The 18,301-nt window shown below is 43.9% G+C and overlaps 1 protein-coding gene across 3 annotated transcripts in view; it reads left to right on the top strand.

The window, feature by feature from the left end:
- Nucleotides 1–18,301, top strand: part of CCNY (cyclin Y) — a 97,380-nt gene that overhangs the window by 72,648 nt on the left and 6,431 nt on the right. For all 3 annotated transcript variants that reach the window (XM_064162574.1, XM_064162576.1, XM_064162575.1), the window contains 4 exons: nt 3,575–3,632; nt 3,733–3,852; nt 15,674–15,840; nt 16,920–17,082. In XM_064162574.1, the coding sequence (XP_064018644.1) occupies nt 3,575–3,632; nt 3,733–3,852; nt 15,674–15,840; nt 16,920–17,082 (508 nt within the window). The remainder of the gene's footprint in view (nt 1–3,574; nt 3,633–3,732; nt 3,853–15,673; nt 15,841–16,919; nt 17,083–18,301) is intronic.

Raw genomic sequence — 18,301 nt, 5'->3', positions numbered from 1 at the left:
CTGGAGGATTAAACAGTATAAAAATCTGTAACTACAGTTCAGCATTGAAAATCTAGATGAATCAGTGCTGAGTTTTATGCGCACAGGACACTTCTGCTTTACTGCAGGTGTTGCCGTTACAGATAAATCTGTCTTTGAGATTTAATTCTTTAGCTATACCTTTGTAAGTTGACTGTGTAAAGCAGTTCATGGATTTTTGAAATAAGAACTATTCATTACAGAGGAAGAGAAACGTTGTGAATAGATACAATTGGAGATGCTTCAGAAACAGAGTGGGTCCTGGCTTATCTCTTTTGGTTACTATCTCTTAGATCTCAGTCAAGTTGTTTGAAATTGAATAGAAAATAGGTTCACTGAAAAGTAACTCGATACACAATTAAGATTTTTTTCATGTTATTTTGTGCTTCTGTATCTTAAATCCCTGTCTCTTAAATCCCATGGAATAATACCTCCCAGCATTTCTGAGGGCAGACTGTATACTTTCAGCTGACTTTTGTGTCCATGGCTTTTCCACGTGTCTTTTCAGAGAACTTTGCTTAGATTTGATCTAGCAAGCCACTAACATGTTTTTTTCTTTTTGGGCTGTAAGAAGTCTGACTAGAACAAAAGGAATTACTCAGAAGTTTAAAGTTGAGCTGGTACGCTATTAGTAACCCGTTGCACTTTCTGAAACAAGGCTGACATCTAAAGAGAAACCTGTAGAAGTGCACTAGGGCAGAGAGGTTTACAGCTTGGTCCTCGCTGAAAGCTTTTACGAGACTTTTCAAGGCATCAGTTTGCCTTGGACTGGAACGTGACAATATGAAAAGCAAAAGTTGAAGTAAAATATTTCCCCAAACTTTTAATCTCCTTTCCCAGGAAATGAGCCATTAGTGCTCATGCTTGCATTACTTGTTTATCCATCTGTGCTTCCCTTTTTACCCGTTCCTCCATCACCCCTGGGTTAGTTTGGCTGACTAGTCAGGTTTTACTAAATAGAGATCTCGAGGGTAGTCAGACTTGAAAGTTTTGTAGAAGTAAGTTATTCCTAAGTGCTTAGGTGTCAAGCCAGCTGAGTAAAAGACTCGGAATAGGGCTCATTAGGGACTACAAAGGGTGACAAACTTCAATGAGAGCTCCCAGCTGTGCAGGAGGAATCCAGACCCAAAGAACATCAGAGTTTGTGCTGATTGCCGTGGAGCTGATTTCTGCCTGCTGTAAAACAAATGCCCTCTGAGTGTTACCAGCTTGGGAAACTTGCCACTGTCCTTTCTCCTGCGGAATGCCGAAGTGATTTATTCGGGAAGAGCTGGTTGCTGCTTCCCCTCCTGCAGCTGCCCAGGCTGGGAGCTGTGGTGTCAAGACGCCCTCTGCCGCGCTTAGGACTCGGGGGCTCGGTGCTGATGTTGGAGCAGGCTGCTGCGTGTCACTCCCAAATGAGGGATGTGAAGTGACCGCTCTGCCTTTAGTTGTCCCTGACTTGGGAACGAAGAGTCAAGGTGGTAGCAGCATTCAGTATTGTACTTGCTGCTGAAACAGTAGCGGCGGAGTGTGTTCTGCGTCCTGCCACTATGGGCAAAGAGGAGGCGTTGACCTATGTGGTAGATTTTGGTTCATTGTGGGGGGGGTTAGGGAGTAAGAAGCCACTGCAACTCGGGGCTGATTTTGACAGAGTCAAGCATCTGCTTTGCCAGAGAAGAATTCTTTTCAGACAGTGTTTGGTTTCTTATCTCCTGCACAGCGAGCTTAAAACTAACTGAATTGCTGGTATTCCAGACCCTCGCCAGTGCTGGGTTTGTTGAGAAGCTCTCTATGAAATAGAATATTCAAAATCATAGACTGTTCAAAGTCATGTGGACATGGCACTCTGGGACCTGATTGAATGGCGTTAGGTTGATGGTTGAACTCGATGATCTAAAAAGTCCCTTTCATCCAAAACGGTTCTATGGTTCTACCTGTTCCCTCCACTTGTCCCATTCTAGTCATCGTTCCTCCTTCCCCCAGTGTCTCCTACCATTGCTATACTGATTGGCTCCCCACGGCTTTTGTTGTCCTTAGCTATTCAGCAAGTGCTTAAAGACTACACCTAGCTGCTTTTCAGAGCAGTGCCTTAGCAGTGCTGGATTTGCTAAGCAAATAAACGAAGTAAACCAACCCCCAGCGAACTAACCATGAAAAACGCTTTCACCAACTAGTAGGCGGTTCAGTTTCTTTAAGCTAAGGATATGAGTTTCTTTTAATAAAGACAAAAACTTTGGAGCTCCTATTTTTTTCAATGTGGAATATGTTTTTTTGAGGGCAATCAAATGTGCCTTCGTAGCACACAGAAGCTACAGCATGGAAAAACAAACCAGGAAATTCTCTCTTTCTCCTTTCTCATTGTGAAGGGCTACAGTTTACTGTAACACACAGTGATTCCAGGCAGGCTCTTTCCATCTTTGCTTTATTATGGAGGGAGGTGAAAGAGTGACCTAAAATCCTTGCTGATTAGGAATTTTCTAGTAATTATCTCAGCCTGGGTTTTTGTTTGAATTCAGGTACCCCTTTTCCCCAAAACCAAACAAAGGAACAGAATTACAAGCATTTATTGCAAGTATTAGCAAGCTTTCAGTTTATTTCAAGTGCTGGCAGGCTTTCTAGCAGGAAAAAAAAAAGTAGTCACCTTCAGATGCTGAGGTTTAAATGTTACCTCCTAATAAGTACATTTTGTAGACGTGAATCCAGACTGAAATTCGTGCTGCATGCTCTGAGAGACACGTGCTGTTGGGTGAAGATAGAGACCATATTCAGTAGTTTCTCTCTGAAGAACTCTATGACCAGAGTACCAGGGATGCTATAAATAAAGATGGAATTGTAGTAAGTAGGTCACATGGGTGCATCTGTCCAGAAAGTGTCCAGTTCTAACTGGTACTCTTCTCCCACATACTTCTGGGATCGTTAATGTTCGTGCCATGATTACACACAGCAAAATCTTATCTTGCATGCTGGATGTTAGGCTGGTGGAGTTGAGACAACAGGGGTCTGAGGGAAAAACAGCAAAGAAAACCAATGAATAGGAATATTGTTTTGTCTGGATTCTTGTAATTCATTTTTATTTGCTGTGCACTCCTGTTTGCTTTCAGAAATCATTAATAGGGTAGGCATTTCCAACGGAATGAAAAGTGGAATATGTAAAGCTTAAGGATAACTGTAAAAAAAAATGCTGTATGTGTGGTAATGGTTGTAGTGTTGACAAGAAAGGAGGGAGGAATTAAGAGATTCTGAGGATTGTCATGATGAAATTAAGAAAAGGAGAGTAAGCTGGGCTGATGTTACTGTGAGTTCATAGTAGGGCTGCTTAGGCTGTGGGGAATTGTCACAGCAAAGAGCACAAAACCTGAGTATCCAGGGCACTGAAAGCTGAGACTTTTAGCTTCCTTTGTAACGTGGATTTCATACCATACCAATCCTCAGGGTGGAATAGGTCCAAAGCCCACATTTCTGCACTGTTCCCAAGCACCCTACAGCATGAGGAGTGGTAATGATGTGCGTGTATCTGCGAGCTGCGTGCTGTCACCTCCGGATAATGACTCTGCTTTGGTTTTGGTGCTTTTAGGGACACAGATGGAAGAATGCTCTTAGATATTTTTGATGAAAACCTTCACCCGCTTTCGGTAAGTCCAGCAGCCTCTTCTTCCCTTTCACGTGAACTGTCTTTCTTTCTGTCTGCTTCGTTTTGTTTCAGTCACCTATTTGGAAGTGTTTCTTCTTTAGAAATCTGAAGTGCCACCAGACTATGACAAACATGACCCGGAGCAGAAACAGATTTACCGCTTTGTCCGGACGTTGTTCAGTGCTGCTCAACTGACTGCTGAATGTGCCATTGTCACCCTGGTGAGTGCCTGAGAGATGACATCAGCCGTCTGACAGACCCGGTTTTGTTCCCAAAGCTTGGGATTTGTGGGATTTAATAGAACTAGGTGGTGCCAGGGAAATTTTTCTCACCATGGGGACCAAGGAAGTCTCTTGGGAAGAGATACTAACTGCAGTTCATTTGCTCGGGGAGAGTAGGTGATGGAAGAGGAGATTAGGTCCCATGTGACACAGAAGCCAGAGTTACATCTTGCCCTCACAGAGTGGTCATGTTACAGGCCACCGAGGTGACAAATAGAAAATGCAGGTGGCATAAGGGGGCTCAGCAAGAGGGAATGTTAAAAGCAGAAAGGCTTTTGGAGAGTTTGCTGTGTATCGTAGCTCCCAGCAGAGGCTCAGCAGCAGCTGTAGGTAATTTGATAGCGCTAATAAGAATTGACAGGCAGAGGAAGGGTTTGGTGAGTGACTGGGACATGTTGGCGATAGTTCTTTTTTAGTGGCACTGTGCTTGTCATTCGGGACCACTTCACAGGCATGAGCAATTGTTCTCAAGTTTAGCTACTTAAAAATAGGATGACACAAAAGAAGGTTCAGATTTTCAGCTGGCGTGGATCAGCATAGCAATGTAGATTAAAGGAGAGAGTTGTCTCCACCAGCTGATAATTTCTTCATTTTCTGGAATTTGTTACCCTACAAACTCTGACAAGCCCCTTTAGCTTTCAGGCATGATTGTGGCCATGTTCTTGACTCAGAGGTTTTATAAGAACAAAATGTTTTTTTTAACCAACCTACAACGCATGGTTTCATAACAACTTTGTTACGCACTTTAGGTGGAAGAAGGGGAAACTGGAGAAGGTGGGTTTTGAAGCTCAGACCTACTCATTTCCTCTGTTAATCTCTCTCCCTTGGCTTCTAAGAATAGTTGGCAAGCTTTTCTCCTTTGGACAGTCAGAATGAATTGTACTAGCCAGTACAGAACAGGAATATGAGAGAAATAGGGCAAGAAACACCCCGCAGTGCTCCACTCGTACATTTTGAAGTATTCCTCTACCTAGTTACTTGACCCAGCCATTACTTGTTCTCTGAAATACTTTGCCTGACTTTTACATAATTGCACTAAGTACTTGTCCTGCTCCCTTCTCTTCCTAAGTGTTCTCTGCTAGAGGCAAGACATGTTGTATGAATCAGTGTGTTCTTCTGTAATTTAATTAATCTACTGTCAAGTACACTGGAAGCTTGTGGTGGTTGTCTGTTGTTTGATCTTAGGTTACTTGATCAGAGAGGACACCACTTAGTCAAAACGAAGAGGCCTTCTTTCCTGTTACTGCAGTGCTTGGAAAGTTCTTCCCCACAGATCTGGCTGACCCAGGCATGCCTTTCAATATCTTTTGTGTGTAACTGCTGGCTTGCCTCTTCTGGTTCGTACGTGGTTGCCCTGCAAGTAACTCTGCCAAGGTGATCTGCAATGAGCTATGGATGGATTTTACCTCAGTTGTTACATTGCAGAGGCACTGTCTGTAGTTGTTAGTGCTTGAAAGCTTAGCATGTTTGGGTGTTTTACCAAAAACAGTAGCAGGCAAACTGTTTTATAGCCAGTCTCTGAAAGCAGCCATGCAGGTCTTCATAGTGTTACTGTTCTATTAATTCTTGCCCATGTTTTGAGGATAATAGCACCTGTCTGACCCCTCTTCCCAGAAAGCTTCAGAGTTCTTGGATAAATAGTGATTTACAAGGCTGCTTCTCTTCCCAGTTTCCTCTGTACTTCCAGATCCCTTTGTTTTATTTGAGTCACCAAAAGTGAAATGTTTCTGAAATGTTCAAATGTAGAAATGAACCTGTTAAAAAGCAATCAACCCTTCCTGCCCTCTGCATGCTCCTGAAATCTTTATAGTGTCGATACTGCTCCTTAGGAACCCTCCAAGCAGTTTCAGTTCTGATATCCTGTCTAGAGAGGAAGAGAGAAGCATTCCCTGCCAGAGCTGTGTTTTACCATGGTCTGGCTGTCCGTTGGAGAGCAATCTGATAGCTCTGTCTGCCACTTGTTCCTCCTGGGAGGGTTGCCAGAAGACAGGAAGTGTATCTGTGGAGATCACAGTGCATTTTGAACACGATGCTGTGACTGTAGCTTTTTTTTCCCTCACCTTAATTCTTTTGAAACCATCTTAGCCTCCCATTTTTATCACCCAGTTTATTAATACGAACTACTAAGGTGTGTGGTTGGATGCACTTTGCTGTTTGTCATTTTACTTGCCCATAGCCAGGTAGGAGCAGCAGCTACACTTGGTTAGGTAGCAGTCTGGATGTTCAGCAGAGGAGCTGGGTAAATGTGAAACTTCAGACTCATAGATAAGCTAGTCTCCAGCAAAAAGCTGAGCATTGTGTTGCTTCAAGCACTTAATTAAAATATTTCAATTAAAGCCTGCACTATCACAGTAAAACCAATTTATAATTAAACAAAAAATTTAATTTTCACACAGCCTCCAGAGCTGCCAAGAGATTTCCCATACTGATAGGGGGGAAAATTAAAATCTCAGGTTGAAACAATTAAATACTAATTCACATTATTTATTTATAAAATAATGCAGTAAGAATAAAATTAGCTTCAGGAATTCTACTCCTGATCTAAAGTGTTGCAAATAGTGGTTTTGTCCCAGGGAACAGCTGAACTATATTCTCTGTGACCTGACTTTGTGAGAAAAAAAACCACAGAATGTTAGGGGTTAAAAGGGACATCAAAAGATCATCCAGTTCAACCCCCCTAACAGAGCAGCATCTAGGGCAGATTGCACATGAACACATCCAGGTGGGTTTTGAAAGTCTCCACAACCTCTCTGGGCAGCCTGCTCCGAGGCTCTGGCATCCTCACAGGGAAAAGGTTTTCCTTTCTGTTCCCATGGTACCTCCTCTGCTCCAGTTTGCCCCCATTGCCCCTTGTCCTGTCATTGGACACCCCTGAGCAAAGCCTGGCTCTGCTCATTGGTACCAGCACAAATGAGGGCAGCCCTCAGGCTCCTCTGCTCCAGGCTCCAAGGCCCAGCTCCCTCAGCCTGTCCTCACATGAGATGATCCCCTGCCTGCTGCAGCTTGGGGGCTCTGGGCTGGACTCTTTCAGACAGTTCCCAGGGTGTTTCATCCTTGCTAAACCAAGAAGCGCTTCTGTGATCTTCACCATCTCCTCAAGGGCAGAGGTGGCAAACTGTACTTAGGTTAATCTACTAACTGGATAGCAAACAAAAATGTGAACAGGAGCAGTATCCATACTGACAGGAAAGCAAAACAGTGTTTGCATGTCCTGAGAATGAAGTGTTTATGCTTTGTTCTTTTGTTCCCTGAAAACAATCCTACTAACTAGACCTAGAGAGGATCCAAGTTTTCTGCTTTGCCTTGGCATGACTTGTTGAGGTTTTTGCAAACAGGCTGTGTACTTCTGTAGCTGCAGTAGCTTCATGGAGGAGCCATTTTGCATTTGTAAATAAGCAGATCGTAGAATCAGTCAGGATTAGAAGGGACCACAAGGATCATCTAGTTCCAACCTCCCTGCCATGGGCAGCGACACCCTACCCTAGAGCAGGCTGCCCACAGCTTCATCCAGCCTGGCCTTAAACACCTCCAGGGATGGGACCTCAATTGCCTCCCTGGGCAACCTGTTCCAGGGTCTCACCACTCTCATGCTGAAGAACTTCCTCCTCACATCCAGGCTGAATCTCGCCACCTCCAGCTTCTCTCTGTTCCCCCTAGTCCTGTCAATATCTGATAGCCTAAAAAGTCCCTCCCGAGTTGTTTTGTAAGCTCCCTTCAGATACTGGAAGGCCACAATAAGGTCACTTCAGAGCCTCCTCTTCTCCAGACTGAACAGCCCCAACTCTTTCAGTCTGTCCTCATAGCAGAGGTGCTCCAGCCCTCTCATCATCCTCGTGGTCCTTCTCTTGACACACTCCAGCATGTCCACATCCCTCTTGTAACAGGGGCTCCACATGGGCAGATGTGCTGTGTCTGTCTGCTGCAGCCTGATCAGAGCCAGCAGTATGCAAATACATGCAGGAGGTGAGCTATTTCTGTGAAGTCCAGAGGAGAGTTCTTTGGAAATACATTGCAAAGTTCATGCTGTGACCGAGAGGATAATTTGAAATTTGAAGAATGTAAGAATAAATTCTCCCTGTGAAGAACAGGGATTTAATTAATCCAGACAGATGTTCCTGAGTTCTCATTGTTCTCATCAGTCATATTTTCAGCAGCTAGGCAGAGAAAGTGAATATTGTTGAACTGTGTTGTGAAAATTAGAGTGTCTGAAAAGAAGTTTTCTTCTGTTTGGAGGAGAAAGGAAATAATGTGAGGCATTAAAAACTACACAATATAGCAGAAGCTTAGAGAGCTTTTGCTACTCTCCATGACAGTAACCGATTTGCATTCGCTGGCATATTTTTCATTTTAAATGCTGATAAAACACATTTTCCCACTCTATATTTCATTTGTAATATATATTAAAAAAATCTGTTACTTGTTTAAAATAAAGCAAAAACAGGAAAGAAGGTGGTCAGAGCTCAGAGAGAGATGTGGTCTGCAGCAGTGGGCTTTTCCAGCTGGCCCAGCACAGCTACCAATATTCATGCTGCTGATGGGCTCTGAAGCCCTCAGAGTACAAAAGCCAAGTACTGTTTGTTGCACTGTTTGATGCTGACACTCTCCAGTGACTGGAGAGAGTTGTGGACCTGGTTGGGTGAGCCACACAGGCTGTTGAAAGTAGACTTCTCCTTGTGTGAGAAAGCCAGGAGAACAGTTGTGTGTATTCAGCGTTGTCGGTGTCTGCCCTTGTCCTGGGCTTCAAGCGTTCTCTGGGAGGTGGCTGAAGGCACAGCTGAAGAAGGGCTCCCAGGCTCAGAGAGGTCTCCACCTGTGCTATGGGTCCTTATAACCCTTGGCAGCTGGCTGTGTGTTCAGGATATGCTCTGCAGAACATGAAGAGGAACGGGAGCTTTGTACCTGTGCTGCAGGCACTGGTGGGAGCTGGGAGACTGAGATTTGGTCTGCGGTTTTAGGGCTGTTCTCATCTCTTGGCTACAGTCTAGTACACAACACATGAATGATTATTGGTTATTACTTGTGTCTTTCTCAATCAAGTCTTGCTTTATGCCTGCTGGGATATATACTTCATAAAAAGAGAACATTAAAGGCAGGGAGGGAATTGATTTTGAATCCCCTGGAGAAGAGGACGTTCAGCGGCTCTGTGTTTCCTGATGCATCTCGAAGGGCTTCTGTGTGGGCAAGGAGTGGTTACTGATCCCAGTTACAGACTGGAGGGTTGATGTTGCCTGGTACTTTGAGTGTGCTTTATATGTACTGTAGCTCTCTGCCTTAGGGTTAGAGGGCAGACCAGGTGACGTGTGACTTCTCTCTCAGTTCCCTTAGCCCTCCTTATGAATATCTACCATGGCCCTTTGCAGTTGTTCACACTTTCAGGGTTTTCTGTCTGCGTTTGTTATTATTTCTCAACATTTGGTCTCAAAAAATAAGAAAGGGATGATTTTTTTTTTTGCCAGGACCGTGATGATGTGATATCTTTTTCCACCAAATGGATGGCAGCAGACCTTTGTGGAACATTGCAAATGCCCAGCTGGGCAATTGCAAAGCACAGTTATTTCTGGAGTGTCGTGGTAGGGAACTGGCTGATTGCTTAGAACAGAGCATATGGCAATTTAGTGATTGGATCAGAGCCGTAATTTGGCTACTAGGAGCCACTACCAATTACTTCTTTTTTGTACAAGGATGTTTGTAGTTTCAAGGCATTGTGACACACTGAAGTTTTCTCATTAAAGAGAGAAGGCTGTGTATTGCTTTGTGGTGTGTTGGAATGGAAAATGTCCTTGGTAGTTATTCTGTGCTCCTGCAGCTTATGATGTGCATTAGCCTAGTGAGGAGAGGTAAATGGGAGAGGGAAGGAATGAAGTGTTTCAAAACCATGTTTATATGTAGTTTGGTTTTTTTTGTTATGGTAATTAAAATACTGCAAAGAGAATTTGCTTCTGTCAGTGTAAATAGAGTGAGAAATAATGAAAACCACTAGGGTTTTATTGGTAGAGAGGATCTGACAGAAAGCAATAAAAACAGGATGAGAAAAGATAATGCTTTGCCCTTGCTGCTGCCTCAAAATTCAGAATTGTTCTAGAATGTCAGTGACATTTCTTAGTGATTGCCCGTTTCTTTGGTGTGCTGAGACTCCCACTCAACCTCCTTGGAGGCAGTGCACAACTTCTGACCTCTGTGCTGCACCACAGGAAGCTCCAGAGCTGCAGACAGATGGAATCACAGCATCATTTACATTGGAAGGGGCCTCTGGAGGTCACGTCGGGTCTGACCTCTGCTGAAAGCATGACCAGCTGGATCAGGCTGATCAGGGCCTGCCCAGTTGAGTTCTGAATTTCTCCCAAGGATGGAAATTTCATAAACTTCCATCAAAAACCTGCTTTATTGCTTTAGGGAAGCCTGTAAAAGGAATTAGGGTCATTTAGGTGCTTAGGCTGAACTCCAGTGTGATAAGAGGTGTCTGTGGGATAACTGAAGTTAACACTGAACAGCTTCAAAATGAAGCAACAGAAACAAAACTTCTAAGAGTCCCTCAATAAGATATTAATAAAAGTCAAATGTTCCTTTGGATTATGAAATATTGAAGTTACTTGACACTTTCATGTTTGATATATGCCTTCCTGAAGGCAGAAAGGAGAAAAAAAAAGATAAAACCCCTCTCCTGGTATTTCCAACTTCTCTTTCCACTTGAGAGTATTATATAATACACCAAGTATGCTGTAGTGTCCTCTGAGATGGAAAAGATGAGGAGATATTATTTTTCACTAATTAAGACTGAACTCTTCAGTGCTATCTTTAGTTTTCAGTTTCTTCAACATTTATGTCCTGTTAGTTGGGATGTTGTGTAACCAACTCTGTGCTATCCAGGACGTCCTGCTGCCCATGATAACTGGGGCAACACTGGATACTGTTGTTACTATCAGTCACTCAGCATCTTAGAATCATTAAGGTTGGAAAAGATCTTTAAAGTCATCAAATCCAACTGTAACCCATCTTACCATGACCACTAAACCATGTCCTGAAGCATCACTGCTACAGCTTCTTGAATGCCCCCAGGAGTGGTGACTTTACCACCTCCCTGGGCAGCCTGTTCCCACCCTTCAACACTTTCTCAGTAAAGAAGTTTTTCCTAGTGTCCAATCTAAACCTCAGCTGGCACAACTCAAACCCATTTCCTCTCAACCTATCAGTGCTTACTTGGGACAAGAGACCAACACCTGCCTCACTCTAGCCTCCTTTCAGGTAATTAGAGAGAGCAATTAGATCTCCCCTCTGCCTTCCCTTCTCCAGCCTAAACAATTCCACACAGCCTTGTTGCTATACTCTGGGTCTTCTGGGAAGGCAACAGTTAAAATTAGCTGAGCTCACCTCTGTGCTCAGTGGGCAGTGACTCATTATTGCCCTCCCTGAGCCTTCTTTTCAGCTGTGTTTCTATCCCTTTTAGATGCTACCTGAGGTGCTGGCTCTGCTGGCTTCACCTGAGCAGCCTGCCACAAGCTGCCAGCCCTTAGCAGAGCCATGATGCTTTCCTGGCTTCAAAAATCCCTCAGAAGAGCTCCTCCTTGACCCTTTTCACTGTGATTCCCTCTCCCAGTGTGGACTTAACCTACACTGGAGCTGGTCTCAGCGACTAAGTCCAGGATGGATTCACCCAACTGCAAATAATCACCTCAGGGATTAGTTCTGGCTCAGCAGTGGCCCTGCTGGAGCAGCATTACTGGAGCTTGGATGCGGTTGCTGATCCTATTAGTTTGTGCTGTGTTACAGTTCTGTGTCTGGATAAAAAAAGCCCCCCAGGATGAGTGGTGATAATGGATAGATAAATGCTTCTCTACCACTCCATTGCAAGTCCAGGTCTTGGGAGTTAAGGTCAGAAGCATCCAGGCTGGGTCAGCATGGGGTCATTTTGGATCTGGCAGATTTATGAGCTCAAGATGTATGCTGAAACAAATTAGTTCTGTCCCTCTACTTGACCTGAAGTGGATTTTCAAGCCATTTAACTATATTCCTGTGGTGCTGCTTCTAAGCAAATGAACCTCTCCAGAGTTCATTGAACTCAAAGCCAGTTTGGGTTTATCTATACCCACGGAATAGTAATTTAATTAATTTAAATGTAATTCTTAACCAAGGCAAATCACCCAATTGGTTTCACTTAGGATTAAATAATAACTTGATGATATTTCAAGTGTAAAGGTCAACAACTGCAAATCTTGGTGCAAGTCCAACATTGCTCTTCTGAAGCCTTTCAACTCTGTGTAGTGTGCTGAAGTGATTGAAGTGTCTCCAATGAGGTGCAGGCGTTGTCCATCAAAGCTTGTAAGGACAGTCACATAAAGCCATAGAGTTCATTCCCAAACACCTTAGGCTGATTGAAGTGTTTGCAAGTGAAAACGTATTGGTGGACCTATGTCCATTGGTATTTTCCAGGTCAGAACTGCATTTTCATTTCATCTTGGAAGGGAATTATGTTACCAATGAGTTTTGAGGATTGTTAGAGTTATTGGTATTAGCGCTGAGTTCTGCCTGTCCTTTGCAAGCTGGGAAAAGTACTTGAATGAAATGTTGTTTGACTGGAGCTGCTGAGAGCTTCTACTAGTGCCACGTCAGTAACTTCTAGGCTTTATTTAAGTTGTCTTGCAATCATTCTGTAAAAAAATCTACAGGCATGCAGTCATGGGACTAAGTGGGTAATGACACAAGTGATGAAGATGGCTCTTGGAAACCATTGAAGTATTTGAGGAAAACTCAGGTGTTGAATCAAGGCAAAATAATTCTGTTGTCTTCGTGGAATTTGACTTTTGAATGCTTTAGTGGTCAAGATGTTTTGCCTCAAAAGCTTACATTCAGAAGAGGCACTGCATAGGATGAATTAAATTGAAGAAAAATGACATTGATATAACAGCTTCAATTTGTTGTGGGCTTTTGTGACCTTCCTAAGTATGGATACAGCTGTTAAAAGCAGATGGAGGCAAATTATGGCATTTATTCTCGGTCTAGATACTAAAAGCTTATTTTGTCTTTTATCAGTTTTGGTTCAATAAAGGAGCTTATGCCAAAATAAGCCAGAAGATTATGACTACATTATTTCTTCTGCATTGTTTTGCTCTTTTGACGTATAAGTAAATTTTCTCCAGCATTCTGGGGTGAGAGTTACAGTATTCTTTTCTGGGATGAGAGTTACAATATTCTTTTCAAGTGTGAGCTTTTAAAATCTGGCTTTGTGTTGACTGAACACCAGCTAGTGCTGAAGAAAATGCATAAAGTGTTTTTGCTTAGAAAATTAAGGCAGTGAAATTCTTTACAGCACCTGAATGTACTCAGCCACACAGTACACACAGAATCCCAAGTCTGTGTGATAGAAACCCCATAGTTAAGAATATGCCCTCTGTGTTTAAGACACTGTTCACTGTATGGGTATAATTGCATGACAGTGGCATTTCCATAGGTCACATCATTAGAGGGTCACAAACATAACTCAGACATTCTTGGTTTTTTTAATGAGGTGGAGCATGCCTGCCCACGTGTGGGAAGACTTGCTTGGTTTTGCCAGCAAAGGCAGGTGGTGTTCTCCCACCAGCCATAAATTTGTTTGGGATGAGTAGCATAGTCACTAACTACCCACCAGCCGCCTTCTCCAAGGGAGCTGAGAGCCACCTGGCCTCTCTCCAGCAGTCCGCTCTGATGCAGCACATCTTTGCAGCAGCCAGAAGCATCCCCTGCAGGAGTGCAGGCTGCTGAGTGTGTGGCAGAATCCACCTCTCCTTTTCTACTCTGCTGTCCCATCAAAGTCAAAATCTTGGTGCTATGGTTGCTACCACAGCCTGGCCTAGTATCTTGCAATGCTCTGAGATGGAAGTCGTTCAAGAGCTCAATTTTTCAGGAATAGAGAACTTGCCCACACATGAACAGGAGGGGGCTCCTGTGGCTGTGTGTGTGCTGCTGTTGTGTAGGTGTTGTACATCAGTAGGGCAAGAGCTTGAGTATGTAGCAGCCTTGGCCTAAATTTCACTGCCTGCAGAGTCACCTGGTTCTCTCCAAACCAGAGCTGGAGAGCTGGAATGAGGACTGTGTGTGACTAAGTGGGTTTGGTTGGAAGTTGAAGAAGTAGACTAATATGACAGCATAGGTGTATCTGTGGGAGGCAGTCTTGGCTTACAGTGAGCTCCCACATGAGCTAAGGACCTCAGTAAACTTTTGCAGATGGTTGCTGCAAGAACTCTTGTGCTTTTTCTGTCTTCTTCAACACATACACTTAAACGCCAGACTGAGTCAGGCATGCCACGGCAAAGGAGCAAAACAAAATGCTGACCTTTAAGGCATTTTCAGGAAGGGAGCCAGGAGCCAAACTGTTCACCTTCCTCCTGACAAGTGGCATCCCTGAGGGGTCAGTGCTGGGACCAGTGCTGTTTAACATCTTTGTCAGTGATATGGACAGAGGAATTGAGTGCACTCTCAGCAAGTTTGCAGATGACACCAAACTGTGTGGCACAGTTGACTTGCTAGAGGGCAGGGATCCATCCACAGGGGCCTGGACAGGCTGGAGAGGTGGGCCCAGGCCAACCTCATGGAATTCAACGAGGCCAAGTGTAAAGTCCTGCACCTGGGTCGGTGCAATCCCAAGCACAACTCCAGGCTGGGTGGCGAATGGCTGAGAGCAGCCCTGAGGAAAAGGACCTGGGGGTCTGGAGTGATGAAAAACTCCACAAGAGCCTGCAGTGTGAGTGCAGCCCAGACAGCAACTGTGCACTGGGCTGCAGCAAGAGCAGTGTGGCCAGCAGGGCAAGGGAGGGGATTCTGCCCCTTGGCTCTGCTCTCCTCAGACCTCATCTGCAGTCCTGGGTGCAGTTCTGGAGCCCCCAACACAAGAAGGACATGGAACTGTTTGAGCAAGTCCAGAGGAGGCCATGAATATGCTCAGAGGGCTGCAGCAGCTCTGCTTTGAGGGCAGGCTACGAGAGTTGGGGCTCTGCAGCCTGGAGAGGAGAAGGTTTTGAGGAGACCTTATGGTGACCTTCCAGTATTTGAAGGGTGCCTACAGGAACGCTGAGGAGGGACTATTGACAAGATCTTGTAATGACAGGACAAGGAGGCATGGGTTTAAACTGACAGAAGGGAGATGCAAACTAGATGTTAGGAAAGGGTTCTTTCCAGTGAGGGTGGTGAGACACTGGCACAGGTTGCCCAGGGAGGTTGTGGCTGCTCCCTGTCTGGAGGTGTTCCAGGCCAGGTTGGATGAGGCCTTGAGTGACCTGTTCCAGTGGGAGGTGTCCCTGCCTATGGCAGGCATTTGGAGCTGGATGATCTTTGAGGTCCCTTCCAACTTAAACCATTCTGTGATACAGAGTCACATTGCACAAACCGTGTGTCTGAAGTTAAGTCTGAGCTATCCCCAGGGACTCAGGAGCAGTATGTCGTATCCTTCAACATGCTCAAATATGAAGGTGGTGTAAGAATAAGGCCTAACATGCTCCTATTTATTTAGTTGTTAGATTTGATTTCTCAAGTATGTGCTGATGGTAAGGGAGTAGCAAGTTTATGCTCCCTTTTTACTTAGCTGTAACTTTTCATCTGTTTTAAATTATTCTCACTGATGCCTTATTTATGTGTTTAAACCTGCAGCTTTCATAAAAGAATAGTTTTTGAGGACAATTAATGTTTCTAAATTGCTGGAATGGGCTTAGGGAGTAGAACAGTAGCTCTCTTTTTCATTTCTGCTTGAGAGCACACTAGATTAAGTCTCAATTTTCGTGTGTTTCCACAGGTATATCTTGAAAGACTTTTAACTTATGCAGAGATAGATATTTGCCCAGCGAACTGGAAGCGAATTGTCCTGGGTGCAATTCTGCTGGCATCCAAAGTTTGGGACGACCAGGCAGTGTGGAACGTGGATTACTGCCAGATCCTGAAAGATATCACAGTTGAAGACATGTGAGTGCAGCCTGCTTGTCTCTGGTGACCCAATGTAGGGACCTGTGTGTATGGGGGGACAGGAAGCTCTCTCCTGACTTACGGAATGTTTGTATATTCTGCTTTCTATCTAAACGTGGTGGCTGCTGATAGATGGCACAAGGTCTGTGACAGTAGCTTACAGAGAGGACACAAATTGCTCTTGTTTTTCTGTTCAAAGTATTTTTTACCACTGGAGCAGGCTGCCCAGAGAGGCTGTGGAGTTTCTTTCTCTTTCAAAACCTGCCTGAATGTGTTCCTGCGTGACCTGCTCTAGGTGGTCCTGCTCTGGTGGGTGGATTGGGCTGAATGGTCTTTTGAGGTCACTTTCAACCCCTAAAATTCTGTGATTTTGTGATTTCCAGTCCTTATTTTTGTTGATTTGCTGATTTCTTACCATACTTTCCACCGTACTGGTGTAGGTAGCAATGTATTGCCGTACCAAAGTTTTCAGAGGCTGGGAGCTTGAGTGGGACCTCTCTTCCTATCTGCTATTTTGACAAGCACATTTATTTTAGACAGTGAAAAACAAATGCTCACTACTGTGTCCTAGGAAAAAGTGTTTCATTCCAAGTGATCGATTATGAAAGGCTGAAGAGACTAAATACTTTCTTCAGTAATTTAAGCATTAATTTGCAGCATTTATGAGAGCTGCCTGGCAAATCTAGGGCATGGCTGCCTGCTGTGTTTGCATAGCTGTGTGTGCAGGTCCATCTAGTGGACGTACAGCAGAAACTACAAGGGTGGATTTTTTGCCTGCCGGCTTTTCTTTCCCAGACTGTCTTCGCTGAACTGATAGAGGTGCCCTTCCACTAGCAACAGTTTGTGTCTGGATTTGATTGGCATTGCAGCAGCATCTGCCAAGTGCAGCATCTTTCATATTCCTCATTGGCTTACGCCTGCCAACAGGACTTGGTAGACTAGGTCAGACCTTAGGCTAGCATCATGATATCTGGCAAGAGTAAGGAATGAGCTTGGTTTATAGCATTTGCAGTTGAAAGTAAATTGCATTCAGCAAGCACAGTCTGAAGTACGTTTTCGCCTTTATCTCTTTGCTGCAGGAATGAGCTGGAACGTCAGTTTCTTGAGCTGTTGCAGTTCAATATTAATGTTCCCTCCAGTGTTTATGCCAAGTATTATTTTGATTTGCGTTCCCTGGCAGAAGCAAATAACCTGAGTTTTCCTTTGGAGCCCCTCAGCAGGGACAGGGCATATAAACTTGAGGTAAGACACTTTCTCTTCAGGTTGCTCGCAGCTGAATATTGGGAATTTTGGCATTGATTCCCCTTCTTTCATGTGTTCCTGAATGTTGCCATGAGATTAGAATATCACATGCCCCAATTTTCCTAACTGTTTTGTTTGTGCTTTGGGCAGTCATGGATGTAGGGGCAGGTTTTTGCCTGATTTGCTGCATACCTTCTCTCGCCTTCCATTTATGTGCCAGTTGCTGTGGTCTGAACTGGCCGTGTGAAAGTACCCACAAGTTTACAATGACTCTTCTCAGCCTAGTTTTATGTGTTTGGTTAGTTTCTTGAAATTGATTATCTACCTTAAAAGACAGATTATTGACAAATATTGCTGAGAATAACTATTCCAGGCACTTGTTATCTCCTCCTACTACATTTCATGTGGATCCAAGTCTGTTATCTCTTGTGGTGTTTTTCTCAGTAACAGAAAGCCAGCCTGAGCACACCTTTTTGGTGAAGAAATCATGAATGCCTGTGAGACCTGAGTGTGCCATGTGCAGATGGTCTGGACCAGGGAAATGCAGGGCACTGTGAATTTTCACAGTCACAGGAGGAGTTTTAAAAGCATCAGCATCAGACTGGAATCTGGTTTTCCCTGAGCTTTCTGTTACAGGGCATTATTGCATGAGTGTGCACACTTTCTGTTACTAATAACTACTTTTAATGTCGCATGGCTTTAATTACTTATGTGCTTTGCACTGGAGATTGTTTGCCTCTTGAGTTAGAGTGAGCTTTGCATGTTCTGAAACTCCAGGTACTCCTGTAAAATAAGCAGGCAGTGCTGTATACATTTTTGCGTGGGGAAGATGGTGGAAGGGAAGGTTGATTGACTCATTTGTGTCTGGAATTGGAAAGAATCAGAACTGATTTCACTGATTTTGTATTTCTCATTCTTTACATATAGTCTTTCTGAGCTTCTCAGATAGCTCTGGTGAGAATATAACTTAATTCTGTGTCTGGAATGTGATATAAATGCATCAGATTTTGTTTCAAATGAAGAGAATTAAAAAAAAAAGGAAATTCATTGAAATTTTAAAACTTCAATGAGAAGAGGTAGTTTACCAAGTTAGCAGATAATGGCTCTTGCTAAGAAGTGCTATTATGTGCTTTCTAGAGGTAATTTAGCACACAGTGTTTCACCACACCACCAGTTACAACTGAGGGGATAGCTCCTAAAACCTTAGGAAAAAAGGAGA

This window comes from Pogoniulus pusillus, chromosome 23, assembly GCF_015220805.1.
Source record: "Pogoniulus pusillus isolate bPogPus1 chromosome 23, bPogPus1.pri, whole genome shotgun sequence".
Classification (NCBI taxonomy): domain Eukaryota; kingdom Metazoa; phylum Chordata; class Aves; order Piciformes; family Lybiidae; genus Pogoniulus; species Pogoniulus pusillus.
Note: the sequence above shows the minus strand (reverse complement) of the source record. Positions and strands in the feature narration are given on the sequence as shown.